General features: G+C 45.8%; 2 protein-coding genes across 6 annotated transcripts in view; both read left to right on the forward strand.

Moving 5' to 3' along the window:
• The window catches only part of usp21 (ubiquitin specific peptidase 21), a 44,322-nt gene extending 36,312 nt beyond the window's left edge, over window positions 1–8,010 (forward strand). For both annotated transcript variants that reach the window (XM_046364747.1, XM_046364746.1), the window contains exons 9-12: window positions 4,169–4,247; window positions 4,344–4,451; window positions 6,546–6,666; window positions 7,122–8,010. In XM_046364747.1, the coding sequence (XP_046220703.1) occupies window positions 4,169–4,247; window positions 4,344–4,451; window positions 6,546–6,666; window positions 7,122–7,194 (381 nt within the window). In that variant the 3' untranslated portion in view covers window positions 7,195–8,010. The remainder of the gene's footprint in view (window positions 1–4,168; window positions 4,248–4,343; window positions 4,452–6,545; window positions 6,667–7,121) is intronic.
• Window positions 8,011–20,904: 12,894 nt separating this feature from the next.
• Window positions 20,905–22,500, forward strand: part of rbm10 (RNA binding motif protein 10) — a 37,503-nt gene continuing 35,907 nt past the window's right edge. For 3 of the 4 annotated variants that reach the window (XM_046364740.1, XM_046364742.1, XM_046364743.1), the window contains exons 1-2: window positions 20,905–20,919; window positions 21,130–21,152. The gene's annotated coding sequence lies outside the window, so the exon portion shown is untranslated. Of the gene's footprint in view, window positions 20,920–21,097; window positions 21,153–22,500 lie in introns of those variants that run through there. The other variant, XM_046364741.1, reaches the window with a different exon arrangement.

Below are 22,500 nucleotides of genomic sequence, written 5' to 3' on the forward strand. Positions count from 1 at the left end.
CTTGTCAGTGTAGCCTGATGAGTTGGGATGTTCAGGAACAAAGCAATAGGGTCCAGCTGTTGACGTCATCTCTCGGGGCGGTCATCTCTCGGGGCGGTCATCTCTCGGAGCGGTCATCTCTCGGGGCGGTCATCTATAATAATAATAATAATATATGCCATTTAGCAGACGCTTTTATCCAAAGCGACTTACAGTCATGTGTGCATACATTCTACGTATGGGTGGTCCCGGGGATCGAACCCACTACCCTGGCGTTACAAGCGCCATGCTCTACCAACTGAGCTACAGAAGGACATCTCGGGGTCTCTATGCTGTCCCCTGCTGATAGGTCATCTCTCGGGGCCGGTCATCTCTCGGGGGCGGTCATCTCTCGGGGGCGGTCATCTCTCGGGGGCGGTCATCTCTCGGGGGCGGTCATCTCTCGGGGGCGGTCATCTCTCGGGGGCGGTCATCTCTCGGGGCCGGTCATCTCTCGGGGCCGGTCATCTCTCGGGGCCGGTCATCTCTCGGGGCGGTCAAACAGATCTGATCGTATAAGCTAGTAAAGGGTGGGCAATTCAAAGCTGTGGTTGTTAGGGATGGACAAAAAGCTGTGGTTGTTAGGGATGGACAAAAAGCTGTGGTTGTTAGGGATGGACAAAAAGCTGCGGTTGTTAGGGATGAACAAAAAGCTGCGGTTGTTAGGATGAACAAAAAGCTGTGGTTGTTAGGGATGGACAAAAAGCTGTGGTTGTTAGGGATGGACAAAAAGCTGTGGTTGTTAGGGATGGACAAAAAGCTGTGGTTGTTAGGGATGAACAAAAGGCTGTGGTTGTTAGGGATGGACAAAAAGCTGTGGTTGTTAGGGATGGACAAAAAGCTGTGGTTGTTAGGGATGGACAAAAAGCTGTGGTTGTTAGGGATGGACAAAAAGCTGTGGTTGTTAGGGATGGACAAAAAGCTGTGGTTGTTAGGGATGGACAAAAAGCTGTGGTTGTTAGGGATGGACAAAAAGCTGTGACACAAATCAGCCCCCCGAGGGACTGGAGTTGCCCACCCATGAGACGATAGCCATAATGCAGTAGTGGTTGACGTCAAAGACCTTAACATCAGTGTATTAGATCTGAACCGGTTTGCCATGTCGCGGTACATGGTGTGTAGGAGTACAGTGTGAATTCATCCATGTCTTTCTATCTCTAATACCTTTACTTATTTTGACCAATCTGGGAGGTAAAGTCGTTAAATTATTCAATAATTTATCTGTGTATTTTCCGGTTGGAATCAAGTCATTACAATGTCCCAGAGGACAGCGACATAGAGCTGCTTCTGCAACAAATTGAAACGTCAGGGGGCCTCAGGGCCTGACTGGCTACTCCCTCAGGGCCCTGAGGCCCGTTTCAATTTGTTGCAGCTCTATACACAGATAAATTATTGCATAATTTAACGACTTTACCTCCCAGTACTATCGTCTCATGGGTGGGCAACTTCAGTCCTTCACGGGCTGATTTGTGTCACAGCTTTTTGTCCATCCCTAATAACCACAGCTTTTTTGTCCATCCCTAACAACCAGAAGAAGCAGCTCTATTACTCCCCAGCGTTGAACTCCCTGACTGGCTACTCCATGTACTCCCCAGCGTTGACCTCCCTGACTGGCTACTCCATGTACTCCCCAGCGTTGAACTCCCTGACTGGCTACTCCATGTACTCCCCAGCGTTGAACTCCCTGACTGGCTACTCCATGTACTCCCCAGCGTTGAACTCCCTGACTGGCTACTCCATGTACTCCCCAGCGTTGAACTCCCTGACTGGCTACTCCATGTACTCCCCAGCGTTGAACTCCCTGACTGGCTACTCCATGTACTCCCCAGCGTTGAACTCCCTGACTGGCTACTCCATGTACTCCCCAGCGTTGAACTCCCTGGCTGGCTACTCCATGTACTCCCCAGCGTTGAACTCCCTGGCTGGCTACTCCATGTACTCCCTGACTGGCTACTCCATGTACTCCCTGACTGGCTACTCCATGTACTCCCCAGCGTTGACCTCCCTGTCTACAGATTTAGATGCACTATTGTAAAGTGACTGTTCTACTGGATGTCATAAGGTGAATGCACCAATTTGTAAGTCGCTCTGGATAATAGCGTCTGCTAAATTACTTAAATTTAAATGTACTCCATGTACTCCCCAGCGTTGACCTCCCTGACTGGCTACTCCATGTACTCTCCAGCATTGACCTCCCTGGCTGGCTACTCCATGTACTCCCCAGCTGGCTACTCCATGTACTCCCCAGCGTTGAACTCCCTGACTGGCTACTCCATGTACTCCCCAGCGTTGAACTCCCTGACTGGCTACTCCATGTACTCCCCAGCGTTGACCTCCCTGACTGGCTACTCCATGTACTCCCCAGCGTTGACCTCCCTGGCTGGCTACTCCATGTACTCCCCAGCTGGCTACTCCATGTACTCCCCAGCTGGCTACTCCATGTACTCCCCAGCGTTGAACTCCCTGACTGGCTACTCCATGTACTCCCCAGCGTTGACCTCCCTGACTGGCTACTCCATGTACTCTCCAGCGTTGACCTCCCTGGCTACTCCATGTACTCCCCAGCGTTGACCTCCCTGGCTACTCCATGTACTCCCCAGCATTGACCTCCCTGGCTGGCTACTCCATGTACTCCCTGACTGGCTACTCCATGTACTCCCCAGCGTTGAACTCCCTGGCTGGCTACTCAATGTACTCCCCAGCGTTGACCCCCCTGGCTGGCTACTCCATGTACTCCCTGACTGGCTACTCCATGTACTCCCCAGCGTTGACCTCCCTGGCTGGCTACTCCATGTACTCCCTGGCTGGCTACTCCATGTACTCCCCAGCGTTGACCTCCCTGGCTGGCTACTCCATGTACTCCCTGACTGGCTACTCCATGTACTCCCCAGCGTTGACCTCCCTGACTGGCTACTCCATGTACTCCCCAGCGTTGACCTCCCTGACTGGCTACTCCATGTACTCCCTGACTGGCTACTCCATGTACTCCCCTTCGTTGACCTCCCTGACTGGCTACTCCATGTACTCCCTGACTGGCTACTCCATGTACTCCCCTTCGTTGACCTCCCTGGCTGCCTACTCCATGTACTCCCTGACTGGCTACTCCATGTACTCCCCAGCGTTGACCTCCCTGGCTGGCTACTCCATGTACTCCCCAGCGTTGACCTCCCTGGCTGGCTACTCCATGTACTCCCCAGCGTTGACCTCCCTGACTGGCTACTCCATGTACTCCCCTTCGTTGACCTCCCTGGCTGGCTACTCCATGTACTCCCCAGCGTTGACCTCCCTGGCTGGCTACTCCATGTACTCCCCAGCGTTGAACTCCCTGACTGGCTACTCCATGTACTCCCCAGCTGGCTACACCATGTACTCCCCAGCTGGCTACTCCATGTACTCCCCAGCTGGCTACTCCTTGTACTCCCCAGCTGGCTACTCCATGTACTCCCCAGCATTGAACTCCCTGGCTACTCCATGTACTCCCCAGCGTTGACCTCCCTGACTGGCTACTCCATGTACTCCCCAGTGTTGACCTCCCTGGCTGGCTACTCCATGTACTCCCCAGTGTTGACCTCCCTGGCTGGCTACTCCATGTACTCCCCAGCGTTGAACTCCCTGGCTGGCTACTCCATGTACTCCCCAGCTGGCTACTCCATGTACTCCCCAGCGTTGAACCCCTGGCTACTCCATGTACTCCCCAGCGTTGAACCCCTGGCTACTCCATGTACTCCCCAGCATTGACCTCCCTGGCTGGCTACTCCATGTACTCCCCAGCGTTGAACTCCCTAGCTGGCTACTCCATGTACTCCCCAGCTGGCTACTCCATGTACTTACGGGAGACACCTTGAAAAGTTCATTTCAAATGCTTTGTCTTTATGCCTGTGAGAGCTGGCCAGGCTTAATAAACCAATAGAAAGGTCCCAAAAAACTTCAAACCCCGCCCATTAGGTTAGGACCCCATTGGCACTCCAGGCAGACTCAAACAAACACTCAAAAAGTATTTGAACATAAGGTCTGATCGTTTTTCTCTGAGAGTAAAAAACCATTGAGAAAGACAGTTTTCATGGATGGAGAATATCAACACCCTGTGACATTGTTCCTCCATTCAGTGTGTGTGTGTGTGTGTGTGTGTGTGTGTGTGTGTGTGTTGCAGATGTGCGAGAGGTGTAACAGACGGACAGAGAGCACCAAGAGGCTGACCATCCAGAGATTCCCACAGGTCATCGTCATGCGTATCCTTAGTAACGCTAACTTAGCAACACTTCCTCATCTACCTACCTCACTTGCAGTAGTGGTTGACGTCAAAGACCTTAACATCAGTGTATTAGATCTGAACCGGTTTGCCATGTCGCGGTATATGGTGTGTAGGAGTACAGTGTGTGTCTCCTTCCCTCTGACCAGCCTGGATTTGGGGCCCTACGGACCGGTCGACTGTGGTAATCTCTGTCTCTCCCTCTCTGTCTCTCCCTCTCTGTCTCTCCCTCTCTGTCTCTCCCTCTCTGTCTCTCCCTCTCTGTCTCTCCCTCTCTGTCTCTCCCTCTCTGTCTCTCCCTCTCTGTCTCTCTCGTCTCTGTCTCTCGTACAAAACATTAGGAACATTTTGCCCTCAGAACAGCCCCAATTCAGTGGGGGATGAACACTACAAGGTGTCGAAAGCGTTCCACAGGAATGCTGGCCCATGTTGACGCCAATGCTTCCCACAGTTGACCATTCTTGATGGGAAACTGAGCGTGGAAAAACCCAGCAGCGTTGCAGTTCTTGACACTCCTGGCACCTACTACCATACCCCCGTTCAAAGGCACTTCAATCATTTGTCTTGCCCCTTCACCCTCTTAATGGCACACATACCCAATCCATGTCTCAATTGTCTCGAGGCTTTAAAACCTGTCTCCTCCTCTTCGTCTAGTCTGATTTTGAAGTGGTTTAAACAGGTGGCATCAAAATCCCCCTGGTCAGTCTTTCACTCTGTACAATTTTTGTCGTTATACTGTATCTCCATTTCTCTTCTTTCTTTTTATAAAAAAGTGTTTTATTTTTTTTACACCCTTTTTGCTCCCCAACGTCGTGGTTCCAAATGTTTCGTAGTTCCTATCTTGTCTCATCGCTACAACTCCCGTACGGGCTCGGGAGAGACTAAGGTCGAAAGTCACGCGTCCTCCGAAACACAACCTAACACCGCGCGTATCCAACCCAGCCGAAGCCAGCCGCACCAATGTGTCGGAGGAAACACCATAACACCTGGCGACCTGGTCAGCGTGCACTGCTCCCGGCCCGCCACAGGAGTCGCTGGTGCGCGATGAGACAAGGATATCCCTACCGGCCAAACCATCCCCTAACCCGGACGACGCCAGGCCAATTGCTCGTCGCCCCATGGACCTCCCGGTTGCAGCCGGCTGCGACATGGCCTGGGCTCGAACCCAGCATCTCTTTCTTTCTATCGCTCCCTCCTCCTCCCCTGCTCTCTTTATATTTCCCATGACCTCTGTCTTTCTCCCTCCTCCTCCCCTGCTCTCTTTATATTTCCCATGACCTCTCTTTCTCCCTCCTCCTCCCCTGCTCTCTTTATATTTCCCATGACCTCTCTTTCTCCCTCCTCCCCTGCTCTCTTTATATTTCCCATGACCTCTCTTTCTCCCTCCTCCCCTGCTCTCTTTATATTTCCCATGACCTCAGTCTTTCTCTCTCCTCCCCTGCTCTCTTTATATTTCCCATGACCTCTCTTTCTCCCTCCTCCTCCCCTGCTCTCTTTATATTTCCCATGACCTCTGTCTTTCTCCCTCCTCCCCTGCTCTCTTTATATTTCCCATGACCTCTGTCTTTCTCCCTCCTCCCCTGCTCTCTTTATATTTCCCATGACCTCTGTCTTTCTCCCTCCTCCCCTGCTCTCTTTATATTTCCCATGACCTCTCTTTCTCCCTCCTCCCCTGCTCTCTTTATATTTCCCATGACCTCTCTTTCTCCCTCCTCCCCTGCTCTCTTTATATTTCCCATGACCTCTGTCTTTCTCCCTCCTCCCCTGCTCTCTTTATATTTCCCATGACCTCTGTCTTTCTCCCTCCTCCCCTGCTCTCTTTATATTTCCCATGACCTCTGTCTTTCTCCCTCCTCCCCTGCTCTCTTTATATTTCCCATGACCTCTGTCTTTCTCCCTCCTCCCCTGCTCTCTTTATATTTCCCATGACCTCTCTTTCTCCCTCCTCCCCTGCTCTCTTTATATTTCCCATGACCTCTGTCTTTCTCCCTCCTCCTTCCCTCCCTGCTATCTTTATATTTACCATGACCTCTCTTTCTCCCTCCTCCTCCCCTGCTCTCTTTATATTTACCATGACCTCTGTCTTTCTCTCTCCTCCCCTGCTCTCTTTATATTTACCATGACCTCTGTCTTTCTCCCTCCTCCTTCCCTCCCTGCTCTCTTTATATTTCCCATGACCTTTCTCCCTTTTCTCTGATCTCATTCTCTCCTTTAGCCATTTTGTATTTGTGTAGTCATGTATCCATAAGCGAGGTGATGGACTCCCGTCTCTCTCCAGGTCCTGTGTTGTATGATCTGTATGCAGTGTGTAACCACAGTGGGACAGTCAACATGGGCCACTACACAGCCTGTTGCCTGGAGGACGACGGATCAGGATGGTGCTGTTACAACGACTCCTGGTCAGTGACACACAGACGCACACAAACGCAGGCTCTCACACCCTTTCTGGGGAGGCAGGTAGCCTAGTGGTTAGAGCGTTGGACGAGTAAAGGTCGCTAGATCGAATCCCCCGAGCTGACAAGGTAAAAATATGTCTTTCTGTCCCTGAACAAGGCAGGTAATCCACTGTTCTTAGGTCGTCATTGAAAATAAGAATTTGTTCTTAACTGACTTGCCTGGTTAAATAAAGGTTAAAATTAAACAATTATACTACATGGCTACATCACGTTGGGTGGTTTCAACATCGTAGCAAACAGCTTAGAATGCATATCCAATACATTGATGTTTTTTTGTTAATCTCTCTCGCTCTCTCGCTCTCTCGCTCTCTCTTGCTCTCTCTCTTGCTCTCTCTTTTGCTCTCTCGCTCTCTCGCTCTCGCTTGCTCTCTCTTTTGCTCTCTCTCCCTCCCATTCAGTGTGACTCCTATATCAGAGAACCAACTGCAGTCTGCTCAGGCCTACGTCCTCTTCTACCAACGCAGGAAATGAACCATCGGGCAGCCAATCACTACAGCTGTAACTGCAAGCATAGCATTCAGCAGCCAATCAGAAAAATTGTTACTACAAGCAGAGCTTTCAGCAGCCAATCGCTACAGCTGTTACTACAAATGGAATATTACAAACAGCTGTGATGTAGCGCTATTGTAACCAAGCAACCAGCATCTCAACCAACTGGTCTGATGTTGGACTACTTGAGGTTTGAGTGAGTGAGTCTGGGACAAAGACGGCACAAAGGAGTAGAAAGACAGAATAATGGAATAGACGGCTTGGGTGAGGAGAGGAGAAAGAGAAGACCAGTGTAGGAGGGTTCCTAGCCAGCTCAGCTAGGAGCGTGTGTGTGTGTGTGTGTAGACCTTCAGTTCAAACAGACAGTTATCACTGGACACACACACACACACAACCATGAGGAAACATATCGACAAACATGTTATCGGACTTGTGCTACACACCAACTATCGGACAGACTGCTTTCCAGAGAAGCCTTCAGAATGTGTTATAATAGTCTAGACAACGTCTGTCCTGGTAGAAACATTAATTTACGCTGAGTAGAAAGTTGCTTTTTATTTTTATGCTGTTATATATATATACATTTTTATAAAACACCAACTAGGTGCATCAAAGGGGTGTTTATGACATTTTTCTAAATTTACAGTTATTGAAATGATAATTTCTTTACATAATCACTTGTTTGTTTTTCCTTTCTTATTTAACTTAATTCATTTGATTAAAATGTTTTGTTTCGCTTCTTCTTGTCAAGTGCAAACGTAAATTAAACTGGTGAGTTGGTATGACGTTATATTTTCACTAAGTATTTATTTTCAAGTTAATTTAACAAATCTGCAGACACTTCTAAAGATAGATCTAGTTCTCTATTTCTATGCTGCTAGAGCGTGGCAAGCCAAAGTGGGCTGGGACTTCAGATTGGACCGAAAGTAGTGTACCCTGGGTTTATAAGCAACGATATCGACTCTGCCACTTGAGCTTTTGGGGCACATTCGAAAGCGCACTGGACTTTATATTTTTAATTTAATTAAGCAAGTCAGTTAAGAACTAATTCTTATTTACAATGACAGCCTACCACAAGGCCTCCTGCGGGGACGGGTGTTGGGATTAAAAATATAGGACAAAACACACATCATGACAAGAGAGACAACACAACACTACATGAGCCTCTCTAGCTGTGCCACCAGAGATCCTGGTTCGAGTCCAGGCTCTGTTGCAGCTGGCTGTGACCGGGAGGCCCATGGGGCGGCGCACAATTGGTCCAGTGTTGTCCGAGTTAGAGAGGGTTTGGCCGGCGGGGATGTTCTTGTCCCATCATGCTCTAGCGACTCCTGTGGCGGGCCGGGCGCAGTGCAAGCTGAAACGGTCGCCAGGTGTTACGGTGTTTCCTCCTCTGACACATTGGTGCGGCTGGCTTCCGGGTTAAGTGGGCATTGTGTCAAGAAGCAGTGCGGCTTGGTTGGGTCGTGTTTCAGAGGACGCATGGCTCCAGACCGTCGCCTCCCGAGTCCGTATGGGAGTTGCAGCGATGAGACAAGACTGTAACTACCAATTGGAGACCAGGTAATTAGCGAGAAAAAATGGGGTAAAAAAAAAGACCTAAGACAACAACATGGTATCAACATGACAACACCACATGGTATCAACATGACAACAACACAACATTGTATCAACATGACAACAACACAACATGGTATCGACAACAACACAACATGGTATCAACATGACAACACAACATGGTATCAACATGACAACACAACATGGTAGCAACATGACAACAACACAACATGGTATCAACAACATGACAACAACACAACATGGTATCAACAACATGACAACACAACATGGTATCAACATGACAACACAACATGGTAGCAACATGACAACACAACATGGTAGCAACATGACAACACAACACAACATGGTATCAACATGACAACACAACATGGTATCAACATGACAACAACACAACATTGTATCAACATGACAACAACACAACATGGTATCAACATGACAACAACACAACATGGTATCAACATGACAACACAACATGGTATCAACATGACAACACAACATGGTAGCAACATGACAACAACACAACATGGTATCAACAACATGACAACAACACAACATGGTATCAACAACATGACAACACAACATGGTATCAACATGACAACACAACATGGTAGCAACATGACAACACAACATGGTAGCAACATGACAACACAACACAACATGGTATCAACATGACAACACAACATGGTATCAACATGACAACACAACATGGTATCAACATGACAACAACACAACATTGTATCAACATGACAACAACACAACATTGTATCAACATGACAACAACACAACATGGTATCAACATGACAACACAACATGGTATCAACATGACAACACAACATGGTATCGACAACAACACAACATGGTATCAACATGACAACAACACAACATGGTAGCAACATGACAACACAACATGGTATCAACACAACATGGTATCAACATGACAACACAACATGGTATCAACATGACAACAACACAACATGGTATCAACATGACAACACAACATGGTAGCAACATGACAACAACACAACATGGTATCAACATGACAACAACACAACATGGTATCAACATGACAACAACACAACATGGTATCAACAACATGACAACAACACAACATGGTATCAACATGACAACACAACATGGTATCAACATGACAACAACACAACATGGTAGCAACATGACAACACAACATGGTAGCAACATGACAACACAACATGGTAGCAACATGACAACACAACATGGTAGCAACATGACAACACAACATGGTATCAACATGACAACACAACATGGTAGCAACATGACAACACAACATGGTATCAACATGACAACACAACATGGTATCAACATGACAACACAACATGGTAGCAACAACATGACAACAACACAACATGGTATCAACATGACAACACAACATGGTATCAACATGACAACACAACATGGTATCAACATGACAACAACACAACATGGTATCAACATGACAACACAACATGGTAGCAACATGACAACACAACATGGTATCAACATGACAACAAAACACAACATGGTATCAACATGACAACAACACAACATGACAACAACACAACATGGTATCAACATGACAACAACACAACATGGTAGCAACATGACAACACAACATGGTATCAACATGACAACACAACATGGTAGCAACATGACAACACAACATGGTATCAACATGACAACACAACATGGTAGCAACATGACAACACAACATGGTATCAACATGACAACACAACATGGTATCAACATGACAACACAACATGGTATCAACAACATGACAACAACACAACATGGTATCAACAACACAACATGGTATCAACATGACAACAACACAACATGGTATCAACATGACAACACAACATGGTAGCAACATGACAACACAACATGGTATCAACATGACAACAACACAACATGGTATCAACATGACAACAACACAACATGGTATCAACATGACAACAACACAACATGGTATCAACATGACAACAACACAACATGGTATCAACATGACAACACAACATGGTATCAACATGACAACAACACAACATGGTATCAACATGACAACACAACATGGTATCAACATGACAACACAACATGGTATCAACAACATGACAACAACACAACATGGTATCAACATGACAACAACACAACATGGTATCAACATGACAACAACACAACATGGTATCAACATGACAACAACACAACATGGTATCAACATAACATGGTATCAACATGACAACACAACATGGTATCAACATGACAACAACACAACATGGTATCAACATGACAACACAACATGGTATCAACATGACAACAACACAACATGGTATCAACATGACAACAACACGACATGGTATCAACATGACAACACAACATGGTATCAACATGACAACACAACATGGTATCAACATGACAACAACACAACATGGTATCAACATGACAACAACACAACATGGTATCAACATGACAACAATATATATGCCATTTAGCAGACGCTTTTATCCAAAGCGACTTACAGTCATGTGTGCTTACATTCTACGTATGGGTGGTCCCGGGGATCGAACCCACTACCCTGGCGTTACAAGCGCCATGCTCTACCAACTGAGCTACAGAAGGACCACAACATGACAACACAACATGGTAGCAACATGACAACAACACAACATGGTATCAACATGACAACACAACATGGTATCAACATGACAACAACACAACATGGTATCAACATGACAACAACACAACATGGTATCAACATGACAACACAACATGGTATCAACATGACAACACAACATGGTATCAACATGACAACACAACATGGTATCAACATGACAACACAACATGGTATCAACATGACAACAACACAACATGGTATCAACATGACAACACAACATGGTATCAACATGACAACACAACATGGTATCAACATGACAACAACACAACATGGTATCAACATGACAACAACACAACATGGTATCAACAACATGACAACACAACATGGTATCAACATGACAACACAACATGGTATCAACATGACAACACAACATGGTATCAACATGACAACACAACATGGTATCAACATGACAACAACACAACATGGTATCAACATGACAACAACACAACATGGTATCAACATGACAACAACACAACATGGTATCAACATGACAACAACACAACATGGTATCAACATGACAACAACACAACATGGTATCAACATGACAACAACACAACATGGTATCAACATGACAACAACACAACATGGTATCAACATGACAACAACACAACATGGTATCAACATGACGACAACACAACATGGTATCAACATGACAACACAACATGGTATCAACATGACAACACAACATGGTATCAACATGACAACACAACATGGTATCAACATGACAACAACACAACATGGTATCAACATGACAACACAACATGGTATCAACATAACATGGTATCAACATGACAACAACACAACATGGTATCAACATGACAACAACACAACATGGTATCAACATGACAACATAACATGGTATCAACATGACAACACAACATGGTATCAACAACATGACAACAACACAACATGGTATCAACATGACAACACAACATGGTATCAACATGACAACACAACATGGTATCAACATGACAACAACACAACATGGTATCAACATGACAACACAACATGGTAGCAACATGACAACACAACATGGTATCAACATGACAACAACACAACATGGTATCAACATGACAACAACACAACATGGTATCAACAACATGACAACAACACAACATGGTATCAACATGACAACACAACATGGTATCAACATGACAACAACACAACATGGTAGCAACATGACAACACAACATGGTATCAACATGACAACACAACATGGTAGCAACATGACAACACAACATGGTATCAACATGACAACACAACATGGTAGCAACATGACAACACAACATGGTATCAACATGACAACACAACATGGTATCAACATGACAACACAACATGGTATCAACAACATGACAACAACACAACATGGTATCAACAACACAACATGGTATCAACAACATGACAACAACACAACATGGTATCAACATGACAACAACACAACATGGTATCAACATGACAACACAACATGGTAGCAACATGATAACAACACAACATGGTATCAACATGACAACACAACATGGTATCAACATGACAACAACACAACATGGTATCAACATGACAACAACACAACATGGTATCAACATGACAACAACACAACATGGTATCAACATAACAACAACACAACATGGTAGCAACATGATAACAACACAACATGGTAGCAACATGACAACAACACAACATGGTATCAACATGACAACAACACAACATGGTATCAACATAACAACAACACAACATGGTAGCAACATGATAACAACACAACATGGTATCAACATGACAACACAACATGGTAGCAAACACAACATGCAGCAACACAACATGCAGCAACACAACATGCAGCAACACAACATGCAGCAACACAACATGCAGCAACACAACATGCAGCAACAAAACATGGTAGCAACACAACATGCAGCAACAAAACATGGTAGCAACACAACATGACGACACAATGCCTAGGGGTGTAGGGGCTAGGTAATGCCAAGAGGGGTGTAGGTGTTAATGTGGAAAGATAATGTGGACAGGGTGGGTTTGATATGAAACTGTGTCATGAGGCCTAGAGGAGGAGGATTGGGGAATGTACAGGGTGGGGTTCATCCCAAACAGAGGATTGGGGAATGTACAGGGTGGGGTTCATCCCAAACAGAGGAATGGAGAACGTACAGGGTGGGGTTCATCCCAAACAGAGGAATGGAGAACGTACAGGGTGGGGTTCATCCCAAACAGAGGATTGGGGAACGTACAGGGTGGGGTTCATCCCAAACAGAGGAATGGAGAACGTACAGGGTGGGGTTCATCCCAAACAGAGGAATGGAGAACGTACAGGGTGGGGTTCATCCCAAACAGAGGAATGGAGAACGTACAGGGTGGGGTTCATCCCAAACAGAGGAATGGAGAACGTACAGGGTGGGGTTCATCCCAAACAGAGGAATGGAGAACGTACAGGGTGGGGTTCATCCCAAACAGAGGAATGGAGAACGTACAGGGTGGGGTTCATCCCAAACAGAGGAATGGAGAACGTACAGGGTGGGGTTCATCCCAAACAGAGGAATGGAGAACGTACAGGGTGGGGTTCATCCCAAACAGAGGAATGGAGAATGTACAGGGTGGGGTTCATCCCAAACAGAGGAATGGAGAACGTACAGGGTGGGGTTCATCCCAAACAGAGGAATGGAGAACGTACAGGGTGGGGTTCATCCCAAACAGAGGAATGGAGAACGTACAGGGTGGGGTTCATCCCAAACAGAGGAATGGAGAACGTACAGGGTGGGGTTCATCCCAAACAGAGGAATGGAGAACGTACAGGGTGGGGTTCATCCCAAACAGAGGAATGGAGAACGTACAGGGTGGGGTTCATCCCAAACAGAGGATTGGGGAATGTACAGGGTGGGGTTCATCCCAAACAGAGGAATGGAGAACGTACAGGGTGGGGTTCATCCCAAACAGAGGAATGGAGAACGTACAGGGTGGGGTTCATCCCAAACAGAGGAATGGGGAACGTACAGGGTGGGGTTCATCCCAAACAGAGGAATGGAGAACGTACAGGGTGGGGTTCATCCCAAACAGAGGATTGGGGAATGTACAGGGTGGGGTTCATCCCAAACAGAGGATTGGGGAATGTACAGGCTGGGGTTCATCCCAAACAGAGGATTGGGGAATGTACAGGCTGGGGTTCATCCCAACAGTCTACGGTGGCTTCCTGTCCTGGTCAACCCAGCTGTCTAGTTTATTTCATAGAGAGAAAGATGTTGAAGGGAATTTGGGCCTAGCCACATGTAGAACAATACACCTTTTAGGTTTAACATGACACAGTCGTGTTGGGAATCAGAGGGGGGTCTTACGTTATGAACCGTGTGTGTGTGTGTGTGTGTGTGTGTGTGTGTGTGTGTGTGTGTGTGTGTGTGTGTGTGTGTGTGTGTGTGTGTGTGTGTGTGTGTGTGTGTGTGTGTGTGTGTGTGTGTGTGTGTGTATAGCAGTAGGTTTAGGCTACTGTCATTCATATTCCATTCACCCAGTTCAGTGACCTCCATAGGTTTAGACTACTGTCATTCACATTCAGCCAGTTCAGTAACCTCCATAGGTTTAGACTACTGTCATTCACATTCAGCCAGTTCAGTAACCTCCATAGGTTTAGACTACTGTCATTCACATTCACCCAGTTCAGTGACCTCCATAGGTTTAGCCGACGACATGATAATGTCATTTCCCCTTACCAGTCATGAGGTTGCTACAACCTAGCCCAGTGTTTCTCAAACGGGGTCCTGGGGACTCCAAGGGGGACACAGTTCGTTGTTATTTTTGTTGCGCTAGCACTACACAGCTGATTTACATCCCCAACGCTTAATGATGAGTTGATTATATGTATAATCTGTGGCAAAAACCAAAACGGGCACCCCTTGAGGTTGCCAGAACCGAGTTTGGCAAACACTGATCTAGCCTATAAATGAAAGTTTATAGCGTAGATTGACAGGTCGAGAGAGAAATTGGTGGTAATCAAGGTGACAAGACAGTGACACATTCAATACCGCCTTGCACAGTCTTACCTGCATCTAGCTGATCTAGGGTGTAATCATTATTTAGGTCACTCCCTGTTTTCTTCTGTTTAAGAAACGTTCTGTAAACAACAGCCGATATCTAAGGAAGTCTCGAGCCATTGCTCACCTGAGGTAGAGTTTCTCATGATAAGCTGCAGACCACATTACATACCGAGAGAGTTTTCGTCTATATTCTTTGTAGCTGTTTACATACCACCACAGTCAGAGACTGGCACTAAGACAGCATTGAATGCGTTGTTTGCCGCCATAAGCAAACAAGAAAACGCTCACCCAGAGGTGGCACTCCTAGTAACCGGGTACTTTAATGCAGGGAAACTTCAATCAGTTTTACCTAATTTCTATCAACACATACCATGTTGTGTGTGCAACCAGATGGAAAATAACTCTGGACCACGTACGTATATTCTACACACAAAGATACATACAAAGCTCCCCCTTTCCCTCCATTTGGCAAATATGACCATAATTATATTCTCCTGATTCCTGCTTACAAGCAAAAACTAAAGCAGGAAGCACCAGTGACTAGATCAATTAAAAAAAGTAGTCCGATCAAATCATATCAAATTGTATTGGTCACATACACATGGTTAGCAGATGTTATTGGTCACATACGCATGGTTAGCAGATGTTATTGGTCACATACGCATGGTTAGCAGATGTTATTGGTCACATACACATGGTTAGCAGATGTTATTGGTCACATACGCATGGTTAGCAGATGTTATTGGTCACATACACATGGTTAGCAGATGTTATTGGTCACATACGCATGGTTAGCAGATGTTATTGGTCACATACACATGGTTAGCAGATGTTATTGGTCACATACGCATGGTTAGCAGATGTTATTGGTCACATACACATGGTTAGCAGATGTTATTGGTCACATACACATGGTTAGCAGATGTTATTGGTCACATACACATGGTTAGCAGATGTTATTGGTCACATACACATGGTTAGCAGATGTTATTGGTCACATACACATGGTTAGTAGATGTTATTGGTCACATACGCATGGTTAGCAGATGTTATTGGTCACATACACATGGTTAGTAGATGTTATTGGTCACATACACATGGTTAGTAGATGTTATTGGTCACATACACATGGCTAGCAGATGTTTTTGGCCACATACACATGGTTAGCAGATGTTATTGGTCACATGGTTAGCAGATGTTAATGGTCACACACCACCAAAAGCACTCACAAACTTCTACAGATGCACAATCGAGAGCATCCTGTCGGGCTGTATCACCGCCTGGTACGGCAACTGCTCCGCCCACAACCGTAAGGCTCTCCAGAGGGTAGTGAGGTCTGCACAACGCATCACCGGGGGCAAACTACTTGCCCTCCAGCACACCTACACCACCCGATGTCACAGGAAGGCCATAAACATCAACAACATTAACATCTGCTAACCATGTGTATGTGACCAATAACATCTGCTAACCATGTGTATGTGACCAATAACATCTACTAACCATGTGTATGTGACCAATAACATCTACTAACCATGTGACCAATAACATCTGCTAACCATGTGTATGTGACCAATAACATCTGCTAACCATGTGTATGTGACCAATAACATCTACTAACCATGTGTATGTGACCAATAACATCTACTAACCATGTGACCAATAACATCTGCTAACCATGTGTATGTGACCAATAACATCTACTAACCATGTGTATGTGACCAATAACATCTACTAACCATGTGACCAATAACATCTGCTAACCATGTGTATGTGACCAATAACATATATATAGATATAATATATATATTAATTATATTAATTATTATAATATAGATAGATAATATAGATATTATGTCCTGTCCTGCTATTCGATGACAGTAGTTCTAAGGACCTTAATTCACAGCCGTCCAATCATATTCACGGGGAAACTTACGTCGGCGCTGTGTACACCAATCGGATAGTCTAATCAACCATCAACATCCGCCTTTGTGCACTGACGGAAGCCATTTTTATTTTATGGAACCGAACTCGCTAGCTGACGCTATTCTCTCAGGTACAAACCTGCAGATGTAGCTAGCTAGATCAATATCATTACAACAAAAACACATTTTACTTGAACTCGAGGAAGGTAAGATATTTAGAATTTGCACAATAATAATGTCGAGTTAAAAAAATTAAATTAAATGTGTATTTTGTCGATTATTCTTTTCAACTGTTAACAAAGGCTGGTCCGAGAGCTTGTCGTGTTTACATTAGCTCATAGACCGGGACTGAATAATACTCGTTCTATTAACGTTTTACTTTCTCTATTATGTTTGAATGCAATCCGAGCTATTTAGCTACAGTTCAATATGATTATGTGTATCAGTAGTACGTCGTTCAGCCAGTTGTGGTGTCTTGTGTGGGACATCTATAAATGTTATTCCTCGGTACCGGTGGGTCGATATTCACCAGCGGTCCATCGCGACTCTCTGGACTGGAGTTGTTTCTGCTCTAGAGATAGTAGCAGTACTGTATATCTTTGTTATGTCTTGTTTCTCACACCACCTTGGGCCAAAATGGAGAGAGAGAGACAGAGAGAGAGACAGAGACAGAGACAGAGAGACACAGACAGAGAGACACAGAGAGAGAGACACAGAGAGAGAGAGACAGAGAGAGAGAGAGAGGTAGAGAGAGAGAGGTAGAGAGAGAGAGAGACAGAGAGGTAGAGAGAGAGAGAGAGACAGAGAGGTAGAGAGAGAGAGAGAGGTAGAGAGAGAGACAGAGAGGTAGAGAGAGAGAGAGAGAGAGAGAGAGAGAGAGAGAGAGAGAGAGAGAGAGAGAGTCATTCAAGGTCTCTGCAGGGGAACAGAAAGGTCTGCCTGCCCAGTCCTGTACTGTAGCTACCTACATCTCTATATCAACCTGCCCAATATTATACTTGTACTGACAGTTTATTACTTATCTATACCACTCGAGGAGCAGTGACCTAAATAGAAGCATGGCATACACCAGAAACAGCACTAACAGCAGTAGTCTGTTATAACAGCGCATTACATTACATCAACCGGTCTGTGTCACGATGTTCCGGCAGGTAGACAACCAACCTGAATCGTACTGAGTGTCTCTCTGGCCACAGTGTTGAACGACTGTCTGTCTGTGTGCTGACAGCTAGCACTCGCTGCTGTCCAAGAGGCCAATATTTAGATCCATACTCTATTCAACAGTCTTTTAGTAATTTAGGTCCCACAACGGACGGGTGGTCTCTCTCTAGGCTGTAACCTATAGCTGGAGGCTGTTTTCTACAGTCCCTAACTGTGGATAGCTGGCGGCATTCGCGTAAAACTGAAACCACCGCATTTAAACATGGAAAGATGATTTGGGATTATGGCCGAATATAAACAGTGTATTTATATTTATCTCCGCAAGGCAATCAAACAAGCGAAATGTCAGTATAGAGACAAAGTGGAGTCGCAATTTAGCAGCTCAGACATGAGACGTATGTGGCAGTGTCCACAGGCAATTACGGATATTACTGTACTGATGGAGCTAGAAACACAAGCATTAGATATTACTGTACTGATGGAGCTAGAAACACAAGCATTAGATATTACTGTACTGATGGAGCTAGAAACACAAGCATTAGATATTACTGTACTGATGGAGCTAGAAACACAAGCATTAGATATTACTGTACTGATGGAGCTAGAAACACAAGCATTATATATTACTGTACTGTTGGAGCTAGAAACACAAGCATTAGGTATTACTGTACTGTTGGAGTTAGAAACACAAGCATTAGGTATTACTGTACTGATGGAGCTAGAAACACAAGACAAGCATTAGGTATTACTGTACTGATGGAGCTAGAAACACAAGCATTAGGTATTACTGTACTGATGGAGCTAGAAACACAAACATTAGATATTACTGTACTGATGGAGCTAGAAACACAAGCATTATATATTACTGTACTGTTGGAGCTAGAAACACAAGCATTAGGTATTACTGTACTGTTGGAGCTAGAAACACAAGCATTATATATTACTGTACTGTTGGAGCTAGAAACACAAGCATTATATATTATTGTACTGTTGGAGCTAGAAACACAAGCATTAGGTATTACTGTACTGTTGGAGCTAGAAACACAAGCATTATATATTACTGTACTGTTGGAGCTAGAAACACAAGCGTTTCGCTGCACCTGCCATAACATCTGCAAATCTGTGTACGCTACCAATAAAATTAGATTTGATTTAGCTATTGGTCTCATTCACTGCCTGTACTGTAGCTGGCCTATCAAAATGCCTAGGGCTAGGCTCGGTGGGTAGGTCACTGTGTAAAACTGTTGCTAGCTATCTGTCAGTTTTCATACTAAATGTACTGTATGACTTTTGCGCGTTTCATAGTGTGGAAATGCTGCGACTGTAGGAGAGGAGGAGGAGAGCGAACAGACAGTCAGTGGACCAGTATGAACTATGACAGAAGGTAAGTTCTTTTCTATCTCTCTGAGTTCCTACTGTCGTCTCTTCTGTACTTTAACCCCCCCCCCCCCTCTCTCTGTCTCTCCACCTCTTCCCTCTAACAGAAGGGTGGGTCGGGGAGACTGCAACAGCTCCTCCGACCACCGCTACATGGACTATCGCGGATACGAACAGAAAGAGGCGGAGCTGGGGACAGGATATGACTTCAGAGCTGCCTCCGGCCACGGGGACCAAGTCGACCGACTGGCGTGCGTCCGGGAGTTCGCGACCCCGGGCCGTCTCCACGACAACCGGCCGGGGTTCCGTCAGAGGCGTGGGGGGAGAGGGGAGGGGTGCGGTCCGGGTCGTGTGGGTAAAGGGATACTATGTCCCCCTCGATCCCTGGTCCTACTCCAGCCAGAGGTAGCCCTGCCCAGGCTGCAGAGAGAGGAGAGGTTCCCCAGAGGAGGAGGACCAGGGGAAGAGGAGAGGTTCCCCAGAGGAGGAGGACCAGGGGAGGAGAGGTTCCCCAGAGGAGGACCAGGGGAGGAGGAGAGGTTCCCCAGAGGAGGAGGACCAGGGGAGGAGGAGAGGTTCCCCAGAGGAGGACCAGGGGAGGAGGAGAGGTTCCCCAGAGGAGGACCAGGGGAGGAGAAGAGGTTCCCCAGAGGAGGAGGACCAGGGGAGGAGAAGAGGTTCCCCAGAGGAGGAGGACTAGGGGAGGAGAATAGGTTCCCCAGAGGAGGACCAGGGGAGGAGGAGAGGTTCCCCAGAGGAGGACCAGGGGAGGAGGAGAGGTTTCCCAGAGGAGGACCAGGGGAGGAGGAGAGGTTTCCCAGAGGAGGACCAGGGGAGGAGGAGAGGTTCCCCAGAGGAGGAGGACCAGGGGAGGAGAGGTTCCCCAGAGGAGGAGGACCAGGGGAGGAGAGGTTCCCCAGAGGAGGAGGACCAGGGGAGGAGAGGTTCCCCAGAGGAGGACCAGGGGAGGAGAGGTTCCTCAGAGGAAGAGGACCAGGGGAGGAGGAGAGGTTCCCCAGAGGCGGAGGACCAGGGGAGGAGGAGAGGTTCCCCAGAGGAGGAGGACCAGGGGAGGAGGAGAGGTTCCCCAGAGGAGGAGGACCAGGGGAGGAGGAGAGGTTCCCCAGAGGAGGAGGACCAGGGGAGGAGGAGAGGTTCCCCAGAGGAGGAGGACTAGGGAAGAGAAAGGTGGGCTGCCTGCTACATCCACTGATCCAGGGGGAGGTGTATTTTAGGATTCTCAACCATATATAATAGACGGAAAACTAGTTTTTACTGAAGTAGTAATAGTATTGATGGTACTACTGTAAAAATAGTACTATTGATTGTAGTAGCTAGTATTAGTAGTAGTGTTGTGATGTACTACTGTAGAAATAGTACTATTGATTGTAGTAGCTAGTATTAGTAGTAGTGTTGTGATGTACTACTGTAGAAATAGTACTATTGATTGTAGTAGCTAGTATTAGTAGTAGTGTTGTGATGTACTACTGTAGAAATAGTACTATTGATTGTAGTAGCTAGTATTAGTAGTAGTGTTGTGATGTACTACTGTAGAAATAGTACTAATGATTGTCGTAGCTAGTATTAGTAGTAGTGTTGTGATAGTGCTATTTCTACAGTAGTACCAATGATTGTAGTAGCTAGTAGTAGTGTTGATAGCTAGTATTAGTAGTAGTGTTGATGGTACTACTGTAGAAATAGTACTATTGATTGTAGTAGCTAGTATTAGTAGTAGTGTTGTGATGTACTACTGTAGAAATAGTACTAATGATTGTCGTAGCTAGTATTAGTAGTAGTGTTGTGATAGTGCTATTTCTACAGTAGTACCAATGATTGTAGTAGCTAGTAGTAGTGTTGATAGCTAGTATTAGTAGTAGTGTTGTGATGTACTACTGTAGAAATAGTACTATTGATTGTAGTAGCTAGTAGTAGTGTCGATAGCTAGTATTAGTAGTAGTGTTGTGATGGTACTACTGTAGAAATATTACTATCAGAGCGTTGTCAGGTTGTACATTCAGTAGTGTTGATAGCTAGTAGTTGTAGTATTCAGAGCGTTGTCAGGTTGTACATTCAGAGCGTTGTCAGGTTGTACATTCAGAGCGTTGTCAGGTTGTACATTCAGAGCGTTGTCAGGTTGTACATTCAGAGCGTTGTCAGGTTGTACATTCAGAGCGTTGTCAGGTTGTACATTCAGAGAGACACTCTGGCGGAGGAGGAGGGTTGATCCGAGAGTCTGACCTCACAACGGCAGTCAAGCGCTCAAGCTAACTGGTGAAGGTTAGCTACTTCCAGACATAAATGAGAGAACACCTTACTCTGACCATTTTACTCGCCTTAGCCTGTTAAGCCCACCCGACACGCAGGCGTCTCATCTACCCATCTGGAAATGCAAATGCACTACGCCAAATGTTAATAGCACTCGTTAAAACTCAAACGTTCATTAAAACACACATGCTGGGTACTGAATTAAAGCTACACTCGTTGTGAATCCAGCCAACAAGTCAGATTATTAAAATGCTTTTCGGCGAAAGCATGA

This window comes from Oncorhynchus gorbuscha, linkage group LG10 (genome assembly GCF_021184085.1).
Source record: "Oncorhynchus gorbuscha isolate QuinsamMale2020 ecotype Even-year linkage group LG10, OgorEven_v1.0, whole genome shotgun sequence".
NCBI classification, from domain to species: Eukaryota; Metazoa; Chordata; class Actinopteri; order Salmoniformes; family Salmonidae; genus Oncorhynchus; species Oncorhynchus gorbuscha.